General features: G+C 33.7%; 1 protein-coding gene across 1 annotated transcript in view; it reads right to left on the bottom strand.

The window, feature by feature from the left end:
• Positions 1-25,363, bottom strand: part of LOC136028318 (uncharacterized) — a 63,957-nt gene that overhangs the window by 11,800 nt on the left and 26,794 nt on the right. Inside the window, exons 5-7 of the mRNA XM_065706086.1 lie at positions 20,783-20,962; positions 15,819-15,946; positions 7,395-7,513 (exon numbers count right to left, since the gene is read on the bottom strand). Coding sequence (XP_065562158.1) covers positions 7,395-7,513; positions 15,819-15,946; positions 20,783-20,962 — 427 coding nt within the window. The remainder of the gene's footprint in view (positions 1-7,394; positions 7,514-15,818; positions 15,947-20,782; positions 20,963-25,363) is intronic.

The following is a 25,363-nucleotide window of genomic DNA, read 5'->3' as shown; positions in this document are numbered from 1 at the left end:
GTGAAACATAATGTATGGTTATTTTTTACTCGTAAAATTTGTTGCATGCTGATTTATCTGAAACTTGTAGCATATTGTTTTTTCTACGTGAAACATAACACATGTTGATTTTGTTCTTGACGAATGTTGCACATGGATTGTTTCTTCAGGAAACTTAATGTATCTTGATTTATGACTTCGAGAAACGTGTCATATTTTTATTTCTTCTTTATGAAATTTGTTGCATGTTGATTTTTCTATCAGTGAAACTTGTATATTGATTTTTCTCCTCTTGAAACAGGTTTTGTTCGTGGAAGTTGCAGCGCGCTGATTTTTGCTCGTAAAGCTGAATTTATCTTGAAATTTTTATTCGTAAGACTTATTGTATATTTATATATTCTTGTTTGAAACTTAATTTTGTTTATTTTTCTCTTTGTGAAATTTATACATTGATTTTTTACTCTTGAAACCCGTTTTGTTCTGAAAAGCTTGTTCTGTGCTGATTATTGTCTTTGAAGCTTAATTTATCTCGTTATTTTTCTTTATGAAACGAGTAGTCTGACGTTGTTTTCTTTCGTGAAACTTAATTTATCATGATGTTTTTCTTCGTTAAACTTTTTGCGTGTTGTTTGTACTTCGTGAAACATAATGGATGTTAGTTTTTGTTTGTGAAAATTGTTGCATGGAGATTATTTCTACAAGATAATTAATGTATCTTGATTTATGCCTTCGAGAAACTTGTTATCTTTTTATTTCTTCGTCATGAAACTCTTTCCATGTTGACTTTTCTCTTCGTGAAAATTGTACCTTGACTTTTCTCCATCTGAAACTGGTTTTCTTCAGGGGACTGTTGCCTGCTGATTTTTGTTCGTAAAACTGAATTTATCTTGATGTTTTTCTTCTTGAAACTTTTAGCGAGTTTATTTATTCTTTCGTGAAACTTAATTTATATGATATTTTCTTTATGAAATTTTTTGCATATTAGTTATTTTTTCTCCATGAAACATAATGTATGCTGATTTTTGTTCTTGAAACTTGTTGCATGTTGATTATTTCTTCAAGAAACTTAATGTATTCTGATTTATGTCTTCGAGAAACATTTTTATTTCTTCTTCATAAAACTTCTTGCATGTTTATTCTTCTCTTTGTGAGGCTTGTACATATATTTTTCCCTCATGAATCAGTTTTTGCTCGTGGAATCTGTTGGATGCTGATTTGTTTCGTGAAACTTAATTTATCTTGATGTTTATCTTCGTTAAACTTCCTGTATGTCTTTTTAGTCTTTCAAGAAAATTAATTTATCTTAATATTTCTCTTCACGAAACTTGTTGTATTTATGTTTTTTCTTCTTGAAATTAGGTGCATGCTGATTTTTGTTCATGAAAATCGTTGTATATACATTATTTCTTCAAGAAACCTAATAGATCTTGATTTAAATCTTCGAAAAACTCGGTATATTCTTATTTATTTCCATGAAACTCGTTATTTGTTGGTTTTTCTCTTCTTCACACATGTATATTGATTTTTCTCCTCGAGAAACCGGTTTTTGTTCATGGAGCTTGTTGTGTCTGATTTTTGACCTTCAAACTTAATATATCTTGATATTTTTCTTCGTGAAACTTGTTGTATGTTGTTTCATTCTTTCGTGAAACTTAATTCATCACGATCTTTTTCTTCTTGAAACTTGTTGCATGTTGGAGTTTTCTTCGTGAAACATGATGCATGCTTGTTTTTGTACATGAAACTTGTTCCGTGTGGATTATTTCTTCAGGAAACTTAATGTATCTTGACTTATGTCTTCGAAGAACTTGTTATAGTTTTATTTGTTCTTCATGAATCTTGATGTAAGTTGAGGTTTCTCTTCCTGCAACTTGTACATTGATATTTATCTTCTTGAAATCAGTTTTGTTAATCTTACTTGTTGCGTGCTGATTTTGTTCGTGAAATTTTATTTATCACGGCATTTTTCTTTGTGAAACTTATTGCATGCTCATTTGTTCTTTCTTGAAACTTTTTATCATGATATTTTTCTTTTTGAAACGAGTTGCATGTTGGTTTTTCTTCATGAACCATGATACATGCTGACTGTTGTCCATGAAACTTGTAGTATATGGATTATTCCTTCAAGAAACTTAATGCATCTTCACTTAAATCTTCGAAAAACGTGTTATTTTTTTGTTTATTCTTCGTGAAACTTGTTGCATGTTGATTTTTATCGTAGTGAAACTGGTTTTTTCATGAAACTTGTTGCACGCTGATTTTTGTTCGTGAGACTTGATTTATCATGATATTATTCTCCGTCAAACTTGTTGCATGGTGGTTTTTCTTCATGAAACATGATGCAAGCTGACTTTTGCTCATTAAACTTTTCGCGTACGGATTACACCTTCATGAAACTTAATCGATCGGAATTTATGTCTTCGAAGAACTTGTTATTTTTTCTTCATCATGAAACTTGCTACATGTTGACTTTCCTCTTTGTGAAACTTTTACACCTGTTTTGTGTATTCTAGTGGGCTAGGCTAACTTAACCGACCCATCCTATAGATGGTAGGTTAGATCAGATTATATGGCACCATCCTGTTTCACGAAGAAAAGTATCATGGTCAATTAAGTTTCATGGAATAATATATGAATTTATAATAAGTTTTAAGAAAAAATGTGAAAATAACTTGAGTTTCACGAAAAGAAATCAGCAAGCAATAAGTTCCACGAATAAAACCGGTTTCACGAGGAAAAAATCAATTTACAAATACCATAAAGAAAAAATTCAACAACCATCAAATTTCATGGAGAAGAAATGAAAATTTGACAGGTTTCTCGAAGACATAAAATAAGATACATTAAGTTTCCCGAATAAATATTACGCATGGAACAGGTTTCACGAAGAAAACTAACAAGACTTAAAAACTAACAAGAAACAAGTTCCATGAAGAAAAATATCATGATAAATTACGTTTCACGAAAAAATAAAACACCATATAACAAATTTCATGGAAAAATATCAAGATAAATTAAACTTCACGATCAACAAGTTCCATAAACAAGCCGTTTGCACGAGGAAGAAAGCAATGTACAAGTTTCACGAAGAGAAAAATCAACACGCGACAAGTTTCATGCAGAAGAAATGAAAATATACCAAGTAGCTCGAAGACATAATCAAGAGACATTAAATTTCTTCAAGAAATAATCCACATGCATCAAATTTTACGAACAAAACTAGCATGCATTTAGTTTCAAGAAGGGAAAAACCAACACGCAACAAGTTTCACGAAGAAAAATATCATGATAAATTAATTTCACAAAAAATAAATCAACATACAACAAATTTCACGAAGAAAAATGTCAAGATAGATTAAGTTTCACGAACAGTAATCAGCTTGCAACAAGTTTCACAAAAACAATCGGTTTCACCGACTTAGATAAATCATTGTACAAGAAACGAAGAGAAAAATCAACGTGCTAAAAAACATAAACAAGAAATAAAAATATAACATATTTTTTGACGATATAAATCAGGATACATTCAGTTTTCGGAAGATGTAACTCACATTCAACAAGTTTTGCGATCAGAAATCAGCAGCATCATGTTTCACATAGAAAAATATAAAATGCAACCAGCTTCATGAAGAAAACTACCACGATAAATTAAGTTTCACGAAAGAATAAATCAATTTCCAACAAGTCCAACAAAGAAAAATATCAAGATAAATTAGGTTTCACGAAAAAAAACAATCAGCACGCAACAAGTTTCTTAAGCGAAACTTGTTTCAGGAACAGAGCAATCAATGCACAAGTTTCATTACAAGAAAAGTTTTATGAAGAAGAAATAAAAACAAGGCAAATTTCTTGAAGAAATAATTCAAATGCAGCACGTTTCACGAACAAAAATCAGCATCCATCATGTAGAACGAACAAAAAACAAGCAAGGAAGTCTTATGAAGAAGAAATAAATATATAACAAGTGTCTCGAAGACACAATTCAAGATACATTAAGTTTCTTGGAAAAATAATACACATGCAACAAGTTTCACAAACAAAAATCAGCATGCATCATGTTTCACGAAGGAAAACCAACATGCAACAAGTTTCGAAAATAAAAATATTATAATAAATTAGTTTTAACGAAAGAATATATCACCATACAACAAGTTTCATGAAGAAAAATAACAGGATAAATTAAGTATCACGAAGAATAATCTGCAAAAATAAGTTCCACGAATAAAACGGGCTTCAGCCGAAGAAATATCAATTTACAAGTTACATAAAGAGAAAAACCAACATTAAACCGGTATCATGAAGAAAAAATAAAAATATAGCAAGTTTTTGAAGAAATAATGCACATGTAGCATTTTCAAGAGCAGTAATGCATCATGTTTTGACGAAAAATAAACTAACATGCAACAAGTTTTACGAAGAGAAAATACCACGGAGAATTAAGTTTAAAAAAAAAATAAATCAACATACAACAAGTTTCACGGAGAAAATATAAAGATAAATGAAGTTTCACGAACAAAAATCAGCAGGCAACAAGTTTCACGAACAAAAACCGGCTTAAGAAGGATAAACATCAATGTACAAGTTTCACGAAGAGAATATTCAACTTGGATACAACAAATTTCTCGAAGACATAGACGGACATACATTAGGTTTCCTGAACAAATAACCCACATGTAACATTTTTCACGAACAAAAATTAACATGCATCCTTTATCACGAAGAAAAAGAACAATATCCTACAAGTTTCAAATAACTCAGATGCAATAACTTAGGTTGCAGCAAGTTTCACGAACAAAAAAAAACACATGCAAATATTAAACGAAGAAAATTATCAAGTTTCACGATGAAAATATTAACATCCAACAGGTTTCCCGCATAAATAATCAATATAAAACATGTCTCAGGAACCAAAAAATAAATTAAAACTTAAAACGAACAGAAATTACTCCGTATATGAAAGGGGCTTTTCCTCCTCAACGCCCCGCTCTACGCTAAAGTTTGACTCTCTCTCTCTCTTAACTCTACCTTTTTAAACAGTAAAAAACTTTAGTGCAAAGAGCAGGGCGTTGAGGAGGAAAAGCTCCTTTCGTATACGGAGTAATTTCTGTTTGTTTTAAGTTTTAACGTCGCTCCTTACTTACAGTTAAAAAAACTTGTTTCTTTATTTGATTTCCGCAGGTTTTTGAATTAATGTATGCTTTGGTCTTGGATCTCCTCACATAAATAATTAAAATAAAATTTGCATATTTATTTTTTTGGCTAAATGGCTTTCTCATAGTTTTAATCGGAAGATTTTGAGGAGAAGGGAGCAAGCGAGGAGGCCTAGTTGTCCTCCAATTTTCTGATTACTTAAAAAGGCAACTAGAACTTTTAATTTTTTACGAACGTTTTCATTAGTAAAAAATATACATAACTTAAGAATTAACTGACGTAAAGAACTTCTTTATTCGTATGTTTTTATTACGTTTATAAGGGGGTTCACCCCCTCGTCATTACCTCGCTCTTTACACTAGAGCTTAAATTTTGTCCCAATTCCTTAAGAATGACCCCTGAATCACAAAGTAAGTGAGTCAAAAGTAAGTAAGACGGCACTAGACTCTTAAGGTCCAAACCGGCGGTGCTGATCTCCGTTGCATGGCCCTTCAGCCACGAAGTGCAAGTGGGGGCTGGAGGCCAACCATCCTGTGCTTTCACACACCTTTCCTGCTTATCTTCCCCAGATTTCTTCGGGTACCCATTTAGAGCTGGGTCTCTGGCTGAGCTTACAGACTCATGCCTCTGACCCCCATTCCAAACTAAATAGTTGGTCACAACTGGGATTGAACCCGTGCCCCTTGGTCACAAAATTCCCACGCCAGCGCGCCAACCACTCAGCCAGGACGACTTAATCACAAAAGCCATTGGATAAATAGTTGGAATTACTAAAAATACTTTAGCGTAAAGAGCGAGATATTATGAGGAAGTAAACCCCTCATTTGCGTAATAATTTCTGTTCGTTTTAAGTTTTAATGCTGCTCTCACTTTCAGTAGAAAAAACTTTTCATATTTATTTTTCTTTTTTTTAATAATGCTAGAAAATCCTGCACCCCCTTCATTGAAATTCTCTCCCCCCCATGACAAATTCATCCATGGAAAGATCCTCCCACGTACACCCCCCTCAAATCCCCCCCAAACCAAAAAATCCCAAAAAAGGGGAGTAAGTCGTCCCCAAAGACATAGTTATGGTGAATAAAAAGGCTGTCTCAACCGGTGACTTTGGGGAGAAAATGAGCTTAGGATGGGTCTTAGAATCCCTCCAATTTGTTCGATCACTTTAAAAGGGCACTGGAACTTTTATTTTCCGTTAGAACGAGCATCCGTGATCTCTCTTTTGGTAAAAATGGGAAATTCCACATTTTTGTAGATAGGAGCTTGAAAATTCTACGATAGGGTTCTCTGTTACGATGAATCTTATGGTGTGATTTTCGTTAAGATCGTATGACTTTTAGGGGGTGTTTCCTCCTATCTTCTAAACTGAGGCAAATTTTCTCAGGCTCGTAGCTGTTGATCGATAAGACTAATCTTGATGAAATTTACGTATTTAAAATCAGCATTAAAAATAAATTCTATAGATGTAACTACTGGTATTAAAATTCCATTTTGTAGAGTTTCGGTTACTATTGAGCCGGGTCGCTCCTTACTACAGTTCGTTACCACGAACTGTTTGATATCTCTCGCAGAGTCCAAGTGTATTCTTCCAATTGAAAGCACGTAAGGGTATTAATCTCCCTCTGTATTTATTTGAAGGACTTTTCACGAAAGGTTGGAGAATGTGGTTTTAAAGTGTAAAAGTTTATGGTTCTCATGGCACACAAGGCAGTGTGGGTAGAAAATATTAACTAATGTTTGCTTATTAGATTTTCGTGTTGTAACTAGGTATAGGCGAGATAAACGAATTCAGACCCAATTCATGTCTTTCTTTTTGGTAAAATGAATGATATTTAGCTATATTTTCAATTTAATAGCTTTTGTTTTTTGAGTTTTTAGGATCAGCCTTGCCATCCCAGATAACAGTTTTTCCTTACTTTTATGGAAGTCGCGCTTCACTACCGAATATTTTCAAGAAAGTGTCCACGTAGTGGATTTTGTAGTCTATATATGCTCTCTATTTTAGAAGTTTTTCTTGTGGATTGTTCATACTTCTTCTAAAGCAGTGATGATTCTAGCAGGCTGGAGGATTGCATCTGGCATTGAGGAGTGCCAAGCAGGCTGGAGGAGTGCCAATTGCCTCTGGCCAGCTGTAGTTTACTTTCTTGCACTTTTATCTCAAAATTAATCTTTTGAAAAGAAACATCAAAGCTTAATGTAACTATATACAAACCCCCTAAGAACTGCATTTATCCCTCTACCGGAAGGCCACTTTGAATATCCCTTACCTTCTAAGCTTCCATGATGCCAGTGACTGTCATAATTAGCAATGTCTATTGCTGCCAGTACAAAAAGCCCGATGGCCACAATGAGTGGCAAAATGTTAAACGCTAGGTTTGATAATTTCCTGGAAGAGAAGAAAAAAAGGGAGAACTAGAGAAAAAAAAAGGTTAAGTACAAACGATATATAATTAAGGTCCAACCGAATTTTCTGTAAATCATGCGAGTTCCTTGAACCCAGTCTTTCAGCCTATAATGTGCCCGTTGAATATTTTATCCTTTCCCCTTTGCTGTAACCTATCAAAACAACAGAGAATGTGGGTGTTTCATTAGCATTTATACCGACAGCACAGTAGCTTGAAGTAGAAGTAGAAGAAGAAGAAGCTGAAGTAGAAGTAAAAAAGTGAAGTGACCAAAATGGGTGGGAAAATGTTTCATAATTTCCAAGAAGAAAATGAATCAAGTGAGAATGAAAGAGAAAACACTAAAAAAAATTGAATATGATTGACTTCTGAAAGAAGATGGTCAGTTTTATTAAGGAAAGGTTGAAGTGAATTACACCAAAAGCCAGAGTCCTGATTGAAAGTCGAAATGAATTCCAGCTAATATTTCTGATGAAAAAAAAAATCAGTTTTCATAAGAAATACATAAAAAAACCTCTTTAGAATATCTTATTGAAGATCAAGGGTTTCTTTTTACCAATACAAAAATGCAGAGCTTATATTTATTTTAAACATGATGGATTGATAAACAAGTTTATAATTTTGATCTAAATCAAAATAAATCAAAAATTCATCAACACGGAGTTGTGATGAGTAGTAATGAAGACACAAGAAATAATTAATTGTCTTGTTCCTTTATTAGGCTAAAATCCTTCGATTAAACAAAGCAATAAACCGATTTTTAGTTTTGTATCTGCTGTTTTCACTGCCCTTGTAGCAATTAAAATTACTTGTGTGTGGTCAAAATCTTGTTCAATAGACCAATTCCTAATTACAAAAATATTATTCTGATCTATAATTTACAGAGCTAAAACAGGAATATTTTGTTCCCAAACGATGAATTTGCACCAAACGAAAACAGGCCACCAGCTACGGCTAGGTGGAAACTCAAAGAGTTTTCTCATGTTTGTTGAGCTAGTCAAAGCTGAAATTCCATTAGAACCCCATGTACCATAAAATAAAAACAGGCCACCAGTTACGGCTAGGTGTAAACTCCAAGAGTTTTCTCATATTTGTTGAACCAGCCACAGCTGAAATTCCATTAAAACCCAATGTACCATAAAATAAAAATAGACCACCAGCTACTGCTAGGCGGAGACTCCAAGAGTTTTCTCATTTTTGTTGAGCCAGCCACAGCTGAAATTCCATTAAAACCCCATATATCATCCTTATGAGAAAATACAAAAAGACTGAATTGGCTCTTCTATCAACTTCTCTCCTTCTTTAGTAAATAAATGTTCAATCCATAGATCATCTCTATTTGTAAGCTCAATTATCAAAGTACTTGGATCGATAAGGTGCCGTTTTTCGACAGTCAGTTTGACGATGATTTTGGTAGCATACCAGACACATCTAAAATAATTGACTTTGTTCACAAACTCAGATCCAACTAGAGGTAAAGCCTTCTCAAAATAGTCTTCTATGTTAACATATTCACTTAATTATGTTCACTTAATTTTATTAATTAATTAATTTTATAATTAAATTAATTTAAAATTATTATTAATTAATTTTATTAATTATTTTTACTTAATTTTATATCTTAGAGGCCCATTGTGGCAGGCAATACCATTACCAAAGGCATTTGTTACATAAGCTTTCTTAAATAGTAGAGTCTTCTTTATCTCCTTTGGGCATTTCAAAACTTGGCTTACAATTTATTTTTCATAATGACGATATGCTAATCAAGCACTGGAAAGTCTTCTTGTTGGCTTAATATCAGGATCTGACGAGCATATTGTTAATAGCTCTTTACGGTGACCATATCTAAGTCTTGGGTGATAGTATACTTCTCCTACACGAACGAGATTTGCCTGATCAATCCATTTGCTATCCTCGCATTTTCTACCATAACTAAAAACTTTTGCATCTGCATATTCGGGTAGAATAATCAGCATTGCTACAGCTAGCAAATCATCACAATGAAATTTGCCATCAGGTCTTCTAATAAGCTTAAGATGTACCATTACGGATTTTTCCATATTTTAAAAAAATAGGAGAAAATGTATTTGGCAGAACATATACAAATAAGAGAGATTACTGTAATAATAGAATCGAACAAGCAATAAGAGGATTGTAGATTATTGTTTGAAGATTTGGTGGTATTCATTACTTTAATCTTATTTCAATAACTTTCAAGAGCAGCAACACTAATACAGTCACTTAAGTTATTTCTAGTAAAATTTTATTTTGAAAGTACATTTTCAGGAATTTCGGAAAAGACCCTGAATTTCGAAAAGCCTCGAAGATGGTGTTGGATCAAAACAAAAAATACTTCATTAAATTGTAAATATTGAAGCCCCTATTAGGGAAACTGAAAAACCTCTCACCATGAATAACAAGGAAAATCACTTTTGGAACGGGTAGCAATAACGGGTCCCCTTCTTGTCTTTTTACTTTTTTTTCATTTTTTCCTCGTTAATAGCGGGGCACTGGAAAATTATAAACAGCGATTTAAGGGCTCATTTAAAAACGAGCTTTCAACTTTCGATCGAATGATCATCCTCCGGAATTTCTACAACCACCCATTTAATTAGAGCCTGATGTGCACTTGAGGCATCACTTACAACCCTTCCTCCTGGGCTCTTGGGGTTTTGCCAACCCCAAAGCCATTGCTGTAGGGCAATTTGGCTATTTTCAACTAAATGGCAATCTCGAAAGTTTGATCGAACACATGTGGAGAAAAGAGGGCTTGGGGGAGTTAGTTGCCCTCCAATCACTTTTGATTCTTTAAAAGAGACCAGAAACTTCAATTTCTAATTAAATAAGCCCATTTTATAGTTTATGTAGCCATCTTTCTCATACAAACTTATATTTTCCCAGGACATGGCTTAAAACCCTAGCCCGATAGATCTGGGGGATTGTGTCAACCACAGAGGTATTATTGTATGCCCATTGGGCTTTTTCAACATAGTGGCAATCTCAAAATTTTGATCGAATGCCTTTGGAGAAAGGAGGGCGTGGGGGAGCTAGTTACCCACCAATCACTTTTGATTCTTTAAAAGGGAGAAGAAATTTCAATTTCTAATTAAATGAGCCCCCTTTATAGCTTATGCAGCCACCTTTTCTATTTAACCTTATATTCTCCCATGACATAGCTTAAAACCATAGTCCCATTGATCTGATGGGTTGTGTAAACCACACAGGTATTGTTATATAATATTTGGACTATTTTGAACACAATGGCTATCTCAAAATTTATATCAGATTTATTTATGGAAAGAGGGTGTGTTGGGTCTGTTGTCTTTTGATCACTATTGAATCCTAAAATGAGAACTAAAACATTCCAATGTTATTCAAATGAGCCTTCTCTAAAGTTTATACGACCACCACTTCCATAAGAACCTTACATATCCCATGGTCTAGTTGTTCTAAAATCACTTTTGACTCTTAAAAAGGGAGCCAGAACTTCCGATTCCTAATCAAATGACCCCCTCCGAAGTTAATATGACCACCCCTTCCATATGTACTGCCTCTGAAAAACATTCTATAAAAAAATTATATAATGAGTAACTTGCTTAACAAACAGTCTTTGAACTGACGGCTGGGGGTTGTCATATCGAATGTCATATCGAATTTTGAATCTTTAGATTTTGATCGGATGCGTTTGGATAAAAAATGTTGTTGGAGGTGGTGGCACACTGATCAATATTGACTCTTAAAAAAGGCACTGGAACTTTCGATCCCAATGAAATGAACTTCCTTCAAAGTTTTTGTGACAACCCATTAATAAGAAACTTATATCTAAACAGTGGACTAGTTGCAAACACAGCTGAACGTAGGGGATAAATCCCCCTTCGTATTGAAGAATGTGGTCCGAAAAAAACGTATTGAAGAAAGTTGAAGAATGTGGTCCAAAATGTAGTTCAGTTTGACTGGATATTAAATTCATTTTTCCTTCGTGAAATTTTTTCGGTCTTAACTACGTATTAATGAAGTTTCAGCACTCAGATCGTGTCCAAAATATTTGATTTTGATAAAATGTCTGATTATTCTCCATATTTTTTATATAATTAATCTACATTTTATTTGTTTTTTCAGTTCAGAGAAGTTACAAAGTCTCTCCAAATACTATTTTCTTCTTAGGCCCATCGTACTGGAGCGGCTAAAGTTTAAAAATCTGAAGAATCATAAAATTTTCAAGGAAGCATAAAAGTTGCCGGACACATACTCTCAACTGCACAGAACAATCTTGGAATTGGAGGGGAAAATCCGATCACCGGAACATAGTCAAAACATCATATAACGTCGTGAATTGTAAACGGGGTTTTAATAGACCAAGAAAGTCTTGGAAAGGGTACAAAGGGCTGCTAAACCCACTGGTCGTCTCATTTGTATCCTAAGATAATAAGAATGTCACCGAAACGCCACAAAATGTCACAAAGATTCAGTCGGGGTTTTAATAGCCGAATAAAGTCTTGAAATGGAAAAAGGTCCAGCAGAACCATTGCTCGTCTCACTTTTCTCCTCAGATCATAGAAATGTCGTCTAAATGTCGCAAAACATTGTGAAAATTCAAGTAGTGGAAAATAACCCAAGAAGTTTTGAAATGGGTAAAATAAGGCTGATAAACCCTTTGGTCGTCACAATTTAATCCTCAAATTAAGAGAACGTCCTCTAAACGCCACAATGTATCCTAAAATTTCAAATTCGAACCCTTTTAATAATCCCTTATATCCTTTTTAAATCCTTTTTAATAATCCTTTTAATCCTTTTAAAATAGGGTTTTAATAGACCAAGGAAGTCTTAAAATGGGTAAAAAGTGCTGCTAAACCCACTAGGTCGTCTCACTTTTATCCTCAGATAATATGAACGTCACCCAAACGTCAAAAAATATCACAAAAGTTCAGTTGGGGTTTTAATAGCCGAAGAAAGTCTTGAAATGGTAAAAAGTCAAGCAGAACCCTTTGGTCATCTCACTTTTATCCTCGGATAATAGGAATGTCATCTAAATGTCGCAAAACATTGCGAAAATTCAAATACGTGTAAATAACCCAAGAAAGTCTTGAAATGGGTAAAATAAGGCTGATAAACCCTTTGGTCGTCACAATTTTATCCTCAAATTAAGAGAACGTCATCTAAACGTCACAAAGTATCCTAAAATTTCAAATTCGAACCCTTTTAATAATCCCTTATGTCCTTTTTAAATCCTTTTTAATAATCCTTTTAATCCTTTTAAAATAGGGTTTTAATAGACCAAGAAAGTCTTAAAGTGGATAAAAAGTGCTGCCAAACCCACAGGTCGTCTCACTTTTATCTTCACATAATATGAACGTCACCCAAACGTCACAAAATGTCACAAAAGTTCGGCTGGGGTTTTAATAGCTGAAGAAAGTCTTGAAATGGTAAGAAGTCAAGCAGAACCCTTTGGTCGTCTCACTTTTATCCTCAGATAATGGGAATGGCATCTAAATGTCGCAAAACATTGCGAAAATTCAAATACGTGTAAATTACCCAAGAAAGTCTTGAAATGGGTAAAATAAGGCTGCTGAACCCATTTGTCGTCAAACTTTTATCCTCAGATCATGATAACGGCGTCTAAACGTCACAAAGTATCCTACAATTTCAAATTCGAAGCCTTTAGGTAAAAAGACTTGTTTCATCCCAATATCAAAAAGGAGAAAGCAGTGCAATTAATTCATGATGAACCGCTTTGTCTTGAGGCAACAACCTTTTTCAGACCCAATCTCTCGAAATGACGTCGAAATATTTCAGCAAAAGTGAGAAGATGCTGCAAATACCTTTTTTCTTGTCTCTATATTGCTATCCAATTCAGATCTACTGACCTGACAAGCCTCTTCTCCCTTGAAAATCAGATATTTTGTCCGGTGATTTCAAGTGAAGGTGAACTCTGAAGCAGCCCAAAATCTTATTTCATTCCACTGCTGCTTGAAGATACAGAAACATGTTCAGCGTTACCAATATCTATTTTTCATCTGTTTAGTTCAGAGTATACTTTGAATGACGCAGGTTTGGTACATATGTTGACACCCCGATGAAGCCAAAACTTCTGGTGATTATACAGTCGATATATTCTTTCCGTATGTTCGTTTTCACTTCATGCGTTATAAAATCTTGATGGCCTCCGGGATGTGTACATGAAAGAAAGTCTAAAATCTGAGACAAGAATAAAGCACGGAACAGGGATCTGAACTCAGGTTGCGTTCACAACAAGGATACCCCAGAAGTCCAAATGTAAAGACTTCTTGTCGGTTGATGAAAATAAGCAAGAGCTTTTTCACTTCCTTTCTGATTTTTTTTTGGGGGGGGGGGAAGATTGGACAACCCAAAGATTAAGAGCTATTTGCCACGAGGAAAAAAGTACACATGAAGAGGTGGATATACACAGTGTCCTACACCGAAAGGTAAGCAGTAATAATGGGCAAAAGCTCCTGATAGTTCAGTCGGTAGACAAGGATATTCTCGTTTTTGCTGGTTTGAGTTTTTCACGATTTAAATTTCGAGAAACTATGTCCTTTGGAGTTGGTGTGAACGGCAAGTTAATCCCGATACACTCCGCCACTGTGAAGCTCGGGACTTCAAAATGTAATTTACTGTCAATGTTCCATGCCTTCCTCGTCTACAACACCACTTCTTCAATTGTAATCTTTAGCCGTGCTACAGGCTGGAATATATGATATATCTATCCTGAAACATCATCATCAATGATTAGTGCAACAGAAAGTGGCAATGACATTGACAAGGAAGTTGCTGTTGAGCTCGAACGATTTATAATCCTTCCATATGACCGAACGAGTTGCTAATCTGATATAAATGAGGCTTGCAAAACCTGTTTTGCCGAGACAAGTCAGTGAACCTAATTCTTCCAACGAGAGCAGCAACGCTTTAGCATATCCAACGTGCTGCTTTTTAAGCCGAAATCTAGAATCAGTCGCTAAGACGTGATCCACTTACATTTGATCCTTCATAATGGGAAGGAAAAGAAATAAAGATGGAAAATGAGTTCCATATTGGAGGAATTTACCAGAGACGTCCTCTGCCTGCAAGGAGCTGACCAATTGCAATTGTAAAATGGTTGTGTTCAACTGTAAATGTTTAATAGCAAATCTGCCCTGCTCTGCGAAATAGTATAGTGGAATATGTCATCGTACTTAAACAATATATCAATGTGTTTATCTAATTATTCAAAAGTTAATGTTTCCTGCAAAACATCAATCGAAGCGTTGCTTCGTTTTCAAGAGATTTATAGTACCACTTTTTCTTAATTATGATGAACCTCACAAGGTGCCTAAGACATCTGTTTGTAATATCCCCGTTCACACTTGCAATGTCAAGTTGAAACATGGAAAATTCAAAATCAGTTTGAATGTAATCAAAATATTGATTCATTCACCCAATTGCGTTTTTGTATAGTGCGAAAACAATTTGTTGCTTGAATTTCCCGGCATATCCTTAATGTTCTGAAATGGAACTTTAATTCTTGGAGTCAGTCTTTAAAGTCGATGCCCGGCATCTTTTTTTTTTTTAATGAAATCGTGTTTCTTGGTATAACCACAAAGTTTTGAAATATAATATTAATCCTTTGAATCAATTTTTATTGTCAATTTACAACTTGATTTTTTTTTTTAATGTATACTCCATCGTCAGAACCTCGCACAACCTAATATAACCTTCTGATAACGTTGCAATTTACCCTAAAGTTTTTTATTGTTTTAAAAAGTAGCACTCTGACAGAGTCAAAATTTAGCGTAAAGAGCGAGGCGTTGAGGAGGTGACAACCCCTTTCAAATACGGAATAATTTCTGTTCGCTTTAAGTTTTAATGTCGCTTCTTACTTGCAGTTAAAAAGACATATTTTTTTGTTTAATTATCAGGAAGAAATAACGCGCAACCACTTCAAACTGTTCCCAAATAGCGTAAACATCCCTCACCTTAAAAAAGCAGATATTTTTGAAACCCCATGACTGTAAACAATACTTTTGCATAAAATTGTTTTTTGTTAATAAATTAGAATACATGTGCATGATCTCTACAATTTAAATGACAATATTCATAAGCATTTCAGCACACAGGGGGGTATCCAAGCAGGATACCACCATCTCAGAGTGGCGTGCACTTAGTTTAATGAAGAACACATTCAATGAATACATACAGTAGGTTAATGTTGTAGATTGGTGGAATATCTGATTATTTTCCATCTATAGGTTTTTACTGGAATACATATTTAACTGAATTTACAGGAATACTTACATTCCAGTACTTTTTGAGCACAGCGCCAGTAGTCCAAACACACTAGATAGTATTCCAACAACGCCATCCCAGAGAGGGGCAAAGGTGATATTAATTAAAGTTTCTCGGTTGTAGGTAAAACTGAATACCTGAGGAAGAGGAGGAACTAATAGACTATTCATAGAAGATCTTAGTCAGATCTTAAAACAAGTTGGACCTTAGTTAGATTTTTTTTTGTCTTCAGTTTTAACTTCAGCGTGTAAACTCTTCATTTTTGAAGGTTTCACTTTTCTTTTTTCTTTTATTCTGATAGTAAACTTAACAAACTTATATGTTTGTAGCTTGGATTATTGAACTATATTTTATTCCTTCCCAATTGCGGTAGAATTTCGGATTTCTGGTTTAAGTAATTTGGTTTAATTTTTGGTTTTTAAACTTCCCTTTTTTTAAATTCTTTAAACTTTTCGTTTATTCTTTTCTTAAGTCTTCAGCTCTAGCTTTGATATGTAAATTCTTCATTTTTTTAAGTTTTATTTTTTTCTTTCTTATTTTGATAGTAAGTTCGGCTATTTTATGTTTTTATACCTTGGAATTCAAACTAATTTTATTCATTCTCAAGTTAGGTAGAACTTTCGATTTTTGGTTTAATTTTTGTTTGACTTTTCACTTTATAATCTTCCTTTTTTTTTAAGTTGTTTAAACTGCACTTTCTATTCTTTTTTTTCTGTCTTCAGCTTTAACTTTGGCATGTAAATGCCTTATAATTTTTTGTTTGATTTTTTCTTTTGCTTTTATTTAATAGTTAACTCATCTGTGTTATATTTTTGTAGCTTAGAATGTTAAACTACATTTTATTCATTCTCAATTGCGAAAGGAATTTACACTTTCTATTCTTTTTTCAGTCTTCAGCTTTGACTTTGGTATATAAATTCCTAATTTTTTGTTGTTTTTTTATTTGTTATTTTGGTTTTATTTGATAGTTAACTCAACTATTACTCAACTATCTTATTTATTTTTTATCTTAGAATGTTAAACTAAATTTCAATCATTCGTAGTTGTGGTAGAACTTTGTAATTTTTGGTCTAATTTGTTTAGTTTACTTTTCTCTTTTTAATCTTCGCTTTTCTCAAGCTGCTTGTACTAAACTTTCTATTCTTTTTTTTTTCAGTTTTCAGCTTCAATTTTGGTATTTAAATTCTACATTTTTCATGCTACCTTTTTCGGCTTTTATATTGATTGATGATTCAAAAAACTTATGTTTTTGTAATTTAGAATGTTAAACTGCATTTAATTCATTCCCAACCACGTAGAATTTTTTATTTTTGTTTTAATTTATTTGGTTAATTTTTGCTATACAATCTTTCCCTTTTTCAAGTTCTTTACACTTTTTTCTTCAGTCTTAAGCCTTACCTATAGTATTTAAATTCTTTATATTTTAAAGCTGAATTTTTTTATTGCTCTTTTTAATGTTAACTCAACTCCCAAATATTTTTTTAGCTTTGAATGTTAAACTACATTTTATTCCTTCTTAGTTGCAGTAGAATTACAGATTTCTGGTATAATTTCTGCTTTTTAAACTTCCCATTATTTCAAGTTCTTTAAATTACACTTTCTATTCTTTTTCATTCTTCTGCTTTAAATTTGGTACGTAATCACAATCTTAAGTTTTGTTGTTTTTTTTATAGATAACTCAACAAACTTATATTCCAAACACCAAAAACAAGAAGAACAATACGGAATTTTTTAAGACAGTGGGAAACAAATTAGAATGAATATTTTGGCACTATGTCCGAGGGCCGTCCTCAGCAATAAAATTAAGGAAAAAACAACTTACGAGAGGATAAAATCAATAAAACTAAAATGAACAGTTTTTCAAAACAGTCCTAGCATCCTTACCTCAGCGGAGTTCAACCAGGACTGAAAAATAAATTGTGATGAAACGAGGCAATTCAATGAAATGAAAGAAAATGATTTAAGAACAGGTTTTTAATGCCAGCCTAGCTTTTTTCGCTGCTGATCTTATAGGTTTATTTGTGACAGGTTCTGTGTTAATATCTATTGGTTTCTTAAAATATTTTGTAAGGTCATTTTTGATTAAATTTGTGTATAAAGCATTCAGTGATTATTCTCCTAAATCCCTATTTAAGGAAATATTATTATTAATCTTAAGTCTGATTTCTAAGCTTAAATTATTCCAAGAAGCCTTGTAATAATTTTATCGACAGTTTTTATACAATAATTTGCAAAATTATAATTTATAAGATAAAATAATTTATAAAATATTATAAAATAGTCGGTTATATATATATATATATATATATATATATATATATATATATATATATATATATATATATATATATATATATATATATATATATATATATTTATATTTATATATATATATATTAACCATTATTTTATATATGTATAAAATAATAATGGTTATATAAAATGACCATTTATAAAATAATCGACCATTTTTGCTTCAACACTCTTTGCAACGCAGAAGATATTCACAAAGAGCCTTTGTGGGGGTTTAAAGCTTTGTATTTTTTTTCATTTTTCTTTAAATGAGTTTATTGACAAAAGTTTGTCAAAGTTCGCTTTCTTATAGTTTCAGTTTTTAGCAGCAAGGGTCACTATCTGCTCGCCTTAATTTAATCCACCCCATTAACCATGATCAAGATTATTTAGTAACCAATATCCATCGACTGATCTAACAAAAATTTCCATGACCTGGCAAGGAAAGTGAGTAAGTTTTTAGCATTTAGCAGAAAACAAAATCTGCTTCATTGCGTTAATTTCTTACAATTTGGTTTTTGGGTGATGAATTTCCAACAAGCAGTAAACGATGGAAAAGGGTGCTTAACCTGTAAAATCTCACCGATGCTTTTTCTAGTGATATTCTTCCAAGATACTAATGGATTAATCTCTAAACACGAATATTTTTTCTGAGATTCATAATGAGTCGTCCTAGGCGAGTGGTTTGAGTACTGGATTTCAAATCCTTTGTCCGAAGGGTGAGAGTTCGAATCCAAATGTATCCAATCATTTGATTTGGGACAGGGATCTGCGGCGTGACTCTATAAGCTCAGCCAGAGTCAAACCAGCTCTAAACGGGTACCTGGAGAAATCTGGGAAATATAGGCAGGAATGGTGTGCAAAAGCACAGGATTGATGGCCCCTCCCCCCCATTGCACTTCCTAGCTATAGGGTCTTGAGACGAAAATCAGCACCACCTATTGGGACTTTAAGGATCTAGTGCCTTATCCTTTGCCTTTTTTTTTAGCTTTATTATGCTGTACACAGCTGTTCCACTCCTTTAATTTCGAAGCTTCTTTCTAATAGTGAAAGCACATGACACGTTATTCCTATTGAGACATCTAATTTCAAAACCGTTTCCTAATAGTGATGCACTTCATTACACCCACGTTATAACAATACTTCGCTACATACTGTTATGTTGATATAAGTCATAGCAAGACATGTTATTTTTGATATTCCTATTCCGCTCATATTTGGCACGTGGCTAGATCTGGATCAAGCTGTACCTCACAAAGATGATCAATGTCAACGTCTTAGATTTTCCCCTGCGGCGGAATTGGAATAAAAGTAAAATTCTAGTTAATTGACTTCTTGCTATCTTGGAAAGGGTTTAGGTTAGGAAAATGAAACTTTCAGGGATGAATCTACAGGCTAAAGTATGTCCTGGGAAGGTATTTTAAAGTAACAACCTCTACTCCTTCTCCCTCTAGAGGGCCCTGAAATTTGGGTACATGACAGGTCTATACCTAAGGAAATTTTGAGAAAACAACGTTTTACCTTAATTTGCAGTTACTAGTTGCTTTTTCTCTGCCTTTAGTTCTGAAAATGCAATTCCTGTTATTTGAGTAGAATTTTGAGCCATATCAATGTTGTTTTTTTTTTATTTAGGAAATGTATTTGCATATCTTTAAAACCTTATAAAATGGAATTGAGCAAAGTTATGAAGCTGAAAACAATTTTGTTGTACTTCAATTAAGCAGAAGATCTATTTTGCAAAGTTTCACTTTTATAAAACATATTTTTAAAGGTCATCAAAGGTCAGGGCCCTCTAGAGGGAGAAGGAGTGGAGGTAGTTGCTTCAACATACCTTCCCAGGACACACTTTAGTCTGTAGATTCATCCCTGAAAGTTTAATTTTCATAACCTAAACCCTTTCTGAGATAGCAAGAAGTCATTTAACTAGAATTTTACCGGATTAAAATTTGCGAAAAAACTTACATTTTATGTAACATGCTTATTTTGGCATTCCTGCAGTGGATACTCATCGTGTGCATGGGTAAAATGTACAAATTAAACTGTTTGTTTTTTAAACTGTTTGTTTTTATAGTTTTTTGCACTTTGGTTATATTTTGCCTATCTTGCTGGTGAGCCCCTTCTGTATTGGAGGAAATGTCTTTTTGCCTGGCTGTAAATGCTATTTTCAGGGACTTGCGCCATTTGAAAAAAAAAGTGGGGAACGACTGAAACGAAGAAATGAACGTTTGTCACTTAAAGTCGTAGAATATACTGTAGAACAAACACATAATTTTGCTTTCATCAACTATGATTAAATACAATAGTTCGAAAACGAAATGATTAAAAATGAAATGAAAAACGAAATGGAAGTATAGGATGTCAAATAGAATGACTTTCTATTTGCTTTTTGCTATTCTTACTTTTGCTTTCATCAACTATGATTAAATACAACAGTTCCAAAACGAAATGATTAAAAATGAAATGCAAAACGAAATGGAAGTATAAGATGTCAAATAGAATGACAAATATTATAAAATCATTAAGTGATGTTAAATATCTCTGCGATTCAATTTCTCTGTGAATTATTTCTCTAATTAGTAATTAAGACAAATGAATTTACAATTAATTTTGCGATTAGTTCGCACATAAAGAAGAATAAGAAACTACAATTAAGACACTGATAATAGAAAAAAAAAACTTACTCCGAGGGCGAATACACCAAAGCCACACAGGAAATGAAAAATGGACATTGTCCACAACATACGCTTCTTTGATCGTAAATTGCTAGCCATTTCCTCCGAACTGTCAACTGTGAAGCAAATAGCTCCTCTTCGATGCCATCTACTTGAAAACTGCGACATATTTTGAAGTCTATCTGAATTCTAGGAAACAAAAAATGGCTGATTATAGAATCTGCAGAGGCTTTCCTCACTTTATTGAAATCATAATCATGCAAGAATTCATTATTAATGGATTTTTTGATCAATTTGAAATGCGCTTAATTTTTTTGTTAAGGGTTTCAAATCTCGGTGGGTTAGGGAAAAGGGTTTCAAATTTCACTAAAATTTTACCGCGATTCTACAACAACTTATGGATTTGTTCACGCGCTACTGTAAATTTAGTGGAATATCAAATTCAATCGGGAAAAACTAATAAGAAAATTTCCAGTTTCAAAATTAAAAAACTAAAATACAGGCCGTGACAGATACAGGTGGGGGCGCGAGGGGCACGCCCTCCTTCTAATTTAGTTGCAGATTTTGTGTTGGGGTTGGGACCGCTTGCTCTGGTTAGGGGTTGGGACGATGTAGCACTTTAAAGTTAAATTAGCACTTTACAGACTTTACATTTGCAAGTAACTCAGATCTCTTATTTTAAATCACGACTAGATCCAGTGTCATTGAGGGAGTTCGGGGGGAACACGAAATCTTGGAAAACGTGAAAATTGAGATATCTTTATCTTACGAATGGGTGATCGGATCTAAATGAAACTTGATACATAGAAAGATGTTATGTCTCAGATGCTCCATTTTCAATTCAAGTCAGATCCGGGGACATAAGGGATGGAGGGGGGAAACAGAAATCTTGGAAATCGAAAATCATGGAAAACACTTAGAGTGGAGAGATCGGGATAAGAATAAGCACAAGCTCTAGATACCTGATTGACATAACTGGACTGGATCCGCTCTCTTTGGAGGAGTTTGGGGGGGGGTTGCCAGTGCTTTGGTGAGTTTGGTGCTTCTGGACGTGCTAGGACGATGAAAATAGGTAGGCGTGTCGGGGACCTGCACAAATTGCCTTGATAACAGTCCATTCGACCATCTGGGTGGCTGGCGGGAGAGGAAAAATTGAAAAAAGTATTTTTAACTTGCGAATGGTTGTTCGGATCTTAATGAAATATTTTATATTTAGAAGGACCTCGTGTCTCAGAGCTCTTATTTTAACTCCTGATCGTATCCAGTGATATTGGGGCGAGTTGAAGGGGGAAGCGGGAAATCTTGGAACGTATAGAATGGAGAGATCGGGATGAAACTTGGTGGGAAGAATAAGCACAAGTCCTAGGTAAGTGATTGACATAAGTGGACTGAATCTGCTCTCTTTGGGGGAGTTGGGGGGGGGTGTTAATTCGGAAAAATTCGAAAAATTTAGGTATTTTTAACTTACGAACAGGTGACCGGGTCTTAATTAAATTTGATATATAAAAGGAACTCATTTCTCAGAGCCCTAATGTTAAATGCCGATCAGATCTGGTAAAATTGGGGGGAGTTGGAGGGGTAAACTGGAAATCTTGAAAAACGCTTAGAGTGGAAAGATCGGGATGAAACTTGGTGTGTAGAATAAGCAAATGTCCTAGATACGTGATTGACGTAACCGGACTGGATCTGCTCTCTTTGCGAGAGTTAGGGGGGTCCAGTGCTTTGGTGAGTTCGGTGCTTCCGGACGTGGTACGATGATGGAAATGTGTAGGCGTGTCAGGGACCTGCACAAATTGACTTGATAAAGCCGTTTTCCCCGCTTCGACCATCTGGAATGTAGAAGGGAGAGGAAAAATTTGAAAAAATTACGTATTTTTAACTTACGAATGGGTGATCAGATCTTAATGAATTTTGATATTTAGAAGGACCTCGTGTCTCTTATGAGGAGGACCTCGTAAGCTCTTATTATAAATCCCAACCGGCATTAACCCTCTGATTTTCCTTTTAAATCAATCTACTGATTCTTAGAATTTTGCTAGAGCTCATGCCGTGTGAGCTCTTGGCTCTTCCGACCTCATCACAAGTGCTATATAAGCTCTTAGCACTTGTTTAAGATGTATTCTGACTTATATACTTAGTTTGGAGCACATACCTACATAAATCTTTATTAGAATTTTGTATTTTTCTGAGATTTTAATCTTTATTTAAATATTTTAGGATGAATATAAGAGGAAATACTAACGAACAGCTCTAAACTGACAGGACTCCAAAATATTGAAGTAAACCTTGACCGTACATTAAATAGGTATGGTGGGAGTATAAAGAAAAACTAGACTTTTTCTTATAAAATTGTGAAATCTATAATTTAAAAAAAATATATCGAACTTTAAAAAGTGGACAAATACGCTACATTGTTATGAAAGTGAAATTTTCACGAGTAAATTTTTGACAATTCGTCGAAGTTTAAACTACTTATAAAAAACACTACTTGTAAAAAAAAATAGAGATTAGTTAATTTTTTATTCCCTATACTTAAAAATCTCATTTCAAAATGTCTTCTATGTAGTTCCATTCCTTTGTTTTGTTTCTTTTTACATCCCTAAACGAACTAGTATTTAACGTTTATGTTTTTGCGCATATACGATTGAATCTTAATTCTCATTTCTTTTTCTTTATTACTATCATAATTACTAAGCGATGTCATATAGTTAGGTGACATGCTAAATGGTTTGACCAAATAGTCACAAAGAATGCATGACTCCAAAAGATGGTCCAAGATGGTTTTTTTGTTGTTTTTTTTTTTTAAATGATACAAAGCTTAACTTACTCGCTATAGTGGTAAAATGTACAAAGGCTAAAAATTATGCAGAAAATATTAAATATCATATTTTTTTTTTGCAAATGGTGAACAGATTTTTTTTGAGTGGGGTGGTTTTTATAACTTGCTATTTTGTATCATAATTTTTATATTATTTTAACTTCAACTTATTTATCAGAACTTTAATCCTCACCGGGTTTTACATTAAATTTACGGCCATTTCCATTACCTACCTATGACGCATAATTGTTGAGGTTCCCATAAAATTTCACTTTTCGCGAGTTTATAGGAGTAACCTATTATGCGCCTCCCGCTAAAAAAAAATCCTGGATTTACCCCTGAATACAGAATCCCTATGTGTTAAATTATGCCTCTTTTCTCGAAGATACAAAATCTTGACAGAATTATCGGAATTTTCTTTTACCAAAATACCGAATTATTTTCCAAAAAAGGCATGTTTTCTGCCACAACATATCCTGTGCATTAAATTGTTTCAAGTTAACAAGGACATCGAAAATGGTTTATAGGAGACTGAAAATGTCACAAAACACTTTAGTAACTGCCAGATTTGGTAGATAGGCTGTAATTTGAATTAAAGTACCAAGGCCTAAAGGCGTACCCAGAATTTCGTTCGGGGGAAGATATTATTTCGGTGAGGGATGTACAGAAAAAGCTGAATATTTATAATCTATTGAAACCCAAAGATAACTACGCATTCAAAGGAAAGTTTGACCTTCTTATGTTGTTTGGTGTTATATTTATGTTCAGCTAATTTCTTGCTGATTTTTTCCCTCCCATTTCTTTTTTCAAATCTGACACCCACTGCTAAAAACTAGATAGTTGGATATAGAGTTCCTTTTCTTTATAAGTAGTGAGGGGGCTCCAGTTTTAAAGGGGCCTATAACCACCAATCTTTTCTTCTTCATCGGTAATCACGAAGAATTTTAATGGCGATTCCCAAGATGTTGGTATCACTGATTATGCACACATAGGAGTAATAGTTTTTTCCTTCATTGTTACGTAATTTTTTAATTATGTTAATATTTTCTATGTATTTTTTTGCTAGTTACGTAATTTTTTTAAAAAACTAAGAGTGTAAGGAAAAAATTTCAGGGCCCCGCAAATGGGAACCCCTTGTTGTTACTGAGATTGATGTGTTGGGTATTCTGCAAGACAATCTTCAAAACATTTTTTCAAGACATTTCTTCAAGACATTTCAAGACGTTTTAAGACACTTTTCTTCAAGATGACTTTCTTCTAGAGTTATTCAAGTTACTTTTGATGACGCTTTAGGGTATTTCAAGATGTTTTTTAAAGAACTTTCTTTCAATATATTTTTTCGTCAAGATTTCTTCAAGACTTGTTTCTTCAGGGCCCTCAAATCAAGTGGGGAATCCCGAAAAGTAACTGAAGATGACGTGTTGCGCACACGTGGGTGTTAAGTAATAATTTAGAAGATGGTTTTTCTTCAAGGTAGTTTTCTTTACTTCAAGGTGTTTTTTTCTTCGAGATTTCTTTTTTCTTCAAGATTTATTTTTCGAGATTTCTTCTTAATGATTTTTTCCTTAGAAAATCTTTATAATACGATGACAACAAAGGTTTTCGTCAACTGTAGGAATCGAACATAAGACCAGATATTTCCTTAGCAGAATGGCGTCTTAGACACCTGAAACAATAAATCATTCCTAATATTAAGTTCTAGGAAATAAATTTTTTGCAATGGTTTGTTCCCGAGCACACGCTAGCATCCGGCAATGCTACTGACTATTTAT

Source organism: Artemia franciscana, chromosome 6 (assembly GCF_032884065.1).
Source record: "Artemia franciscana chromosome 6, ASM3288406v1, whole genome shotgun sequence".
Classification (NCBI taxonomy): Eukaryota; Metazoa; Arthropoda; class Branchiopoda; order Anostraca; family Artemiidae; genus Artemia; species Artemia franciscana.
The sequence above is the reverse complement of the archived record's forward strand: the minus strand, read 5'-3'. Positions and strand labels throughout refer to the sequence as shown.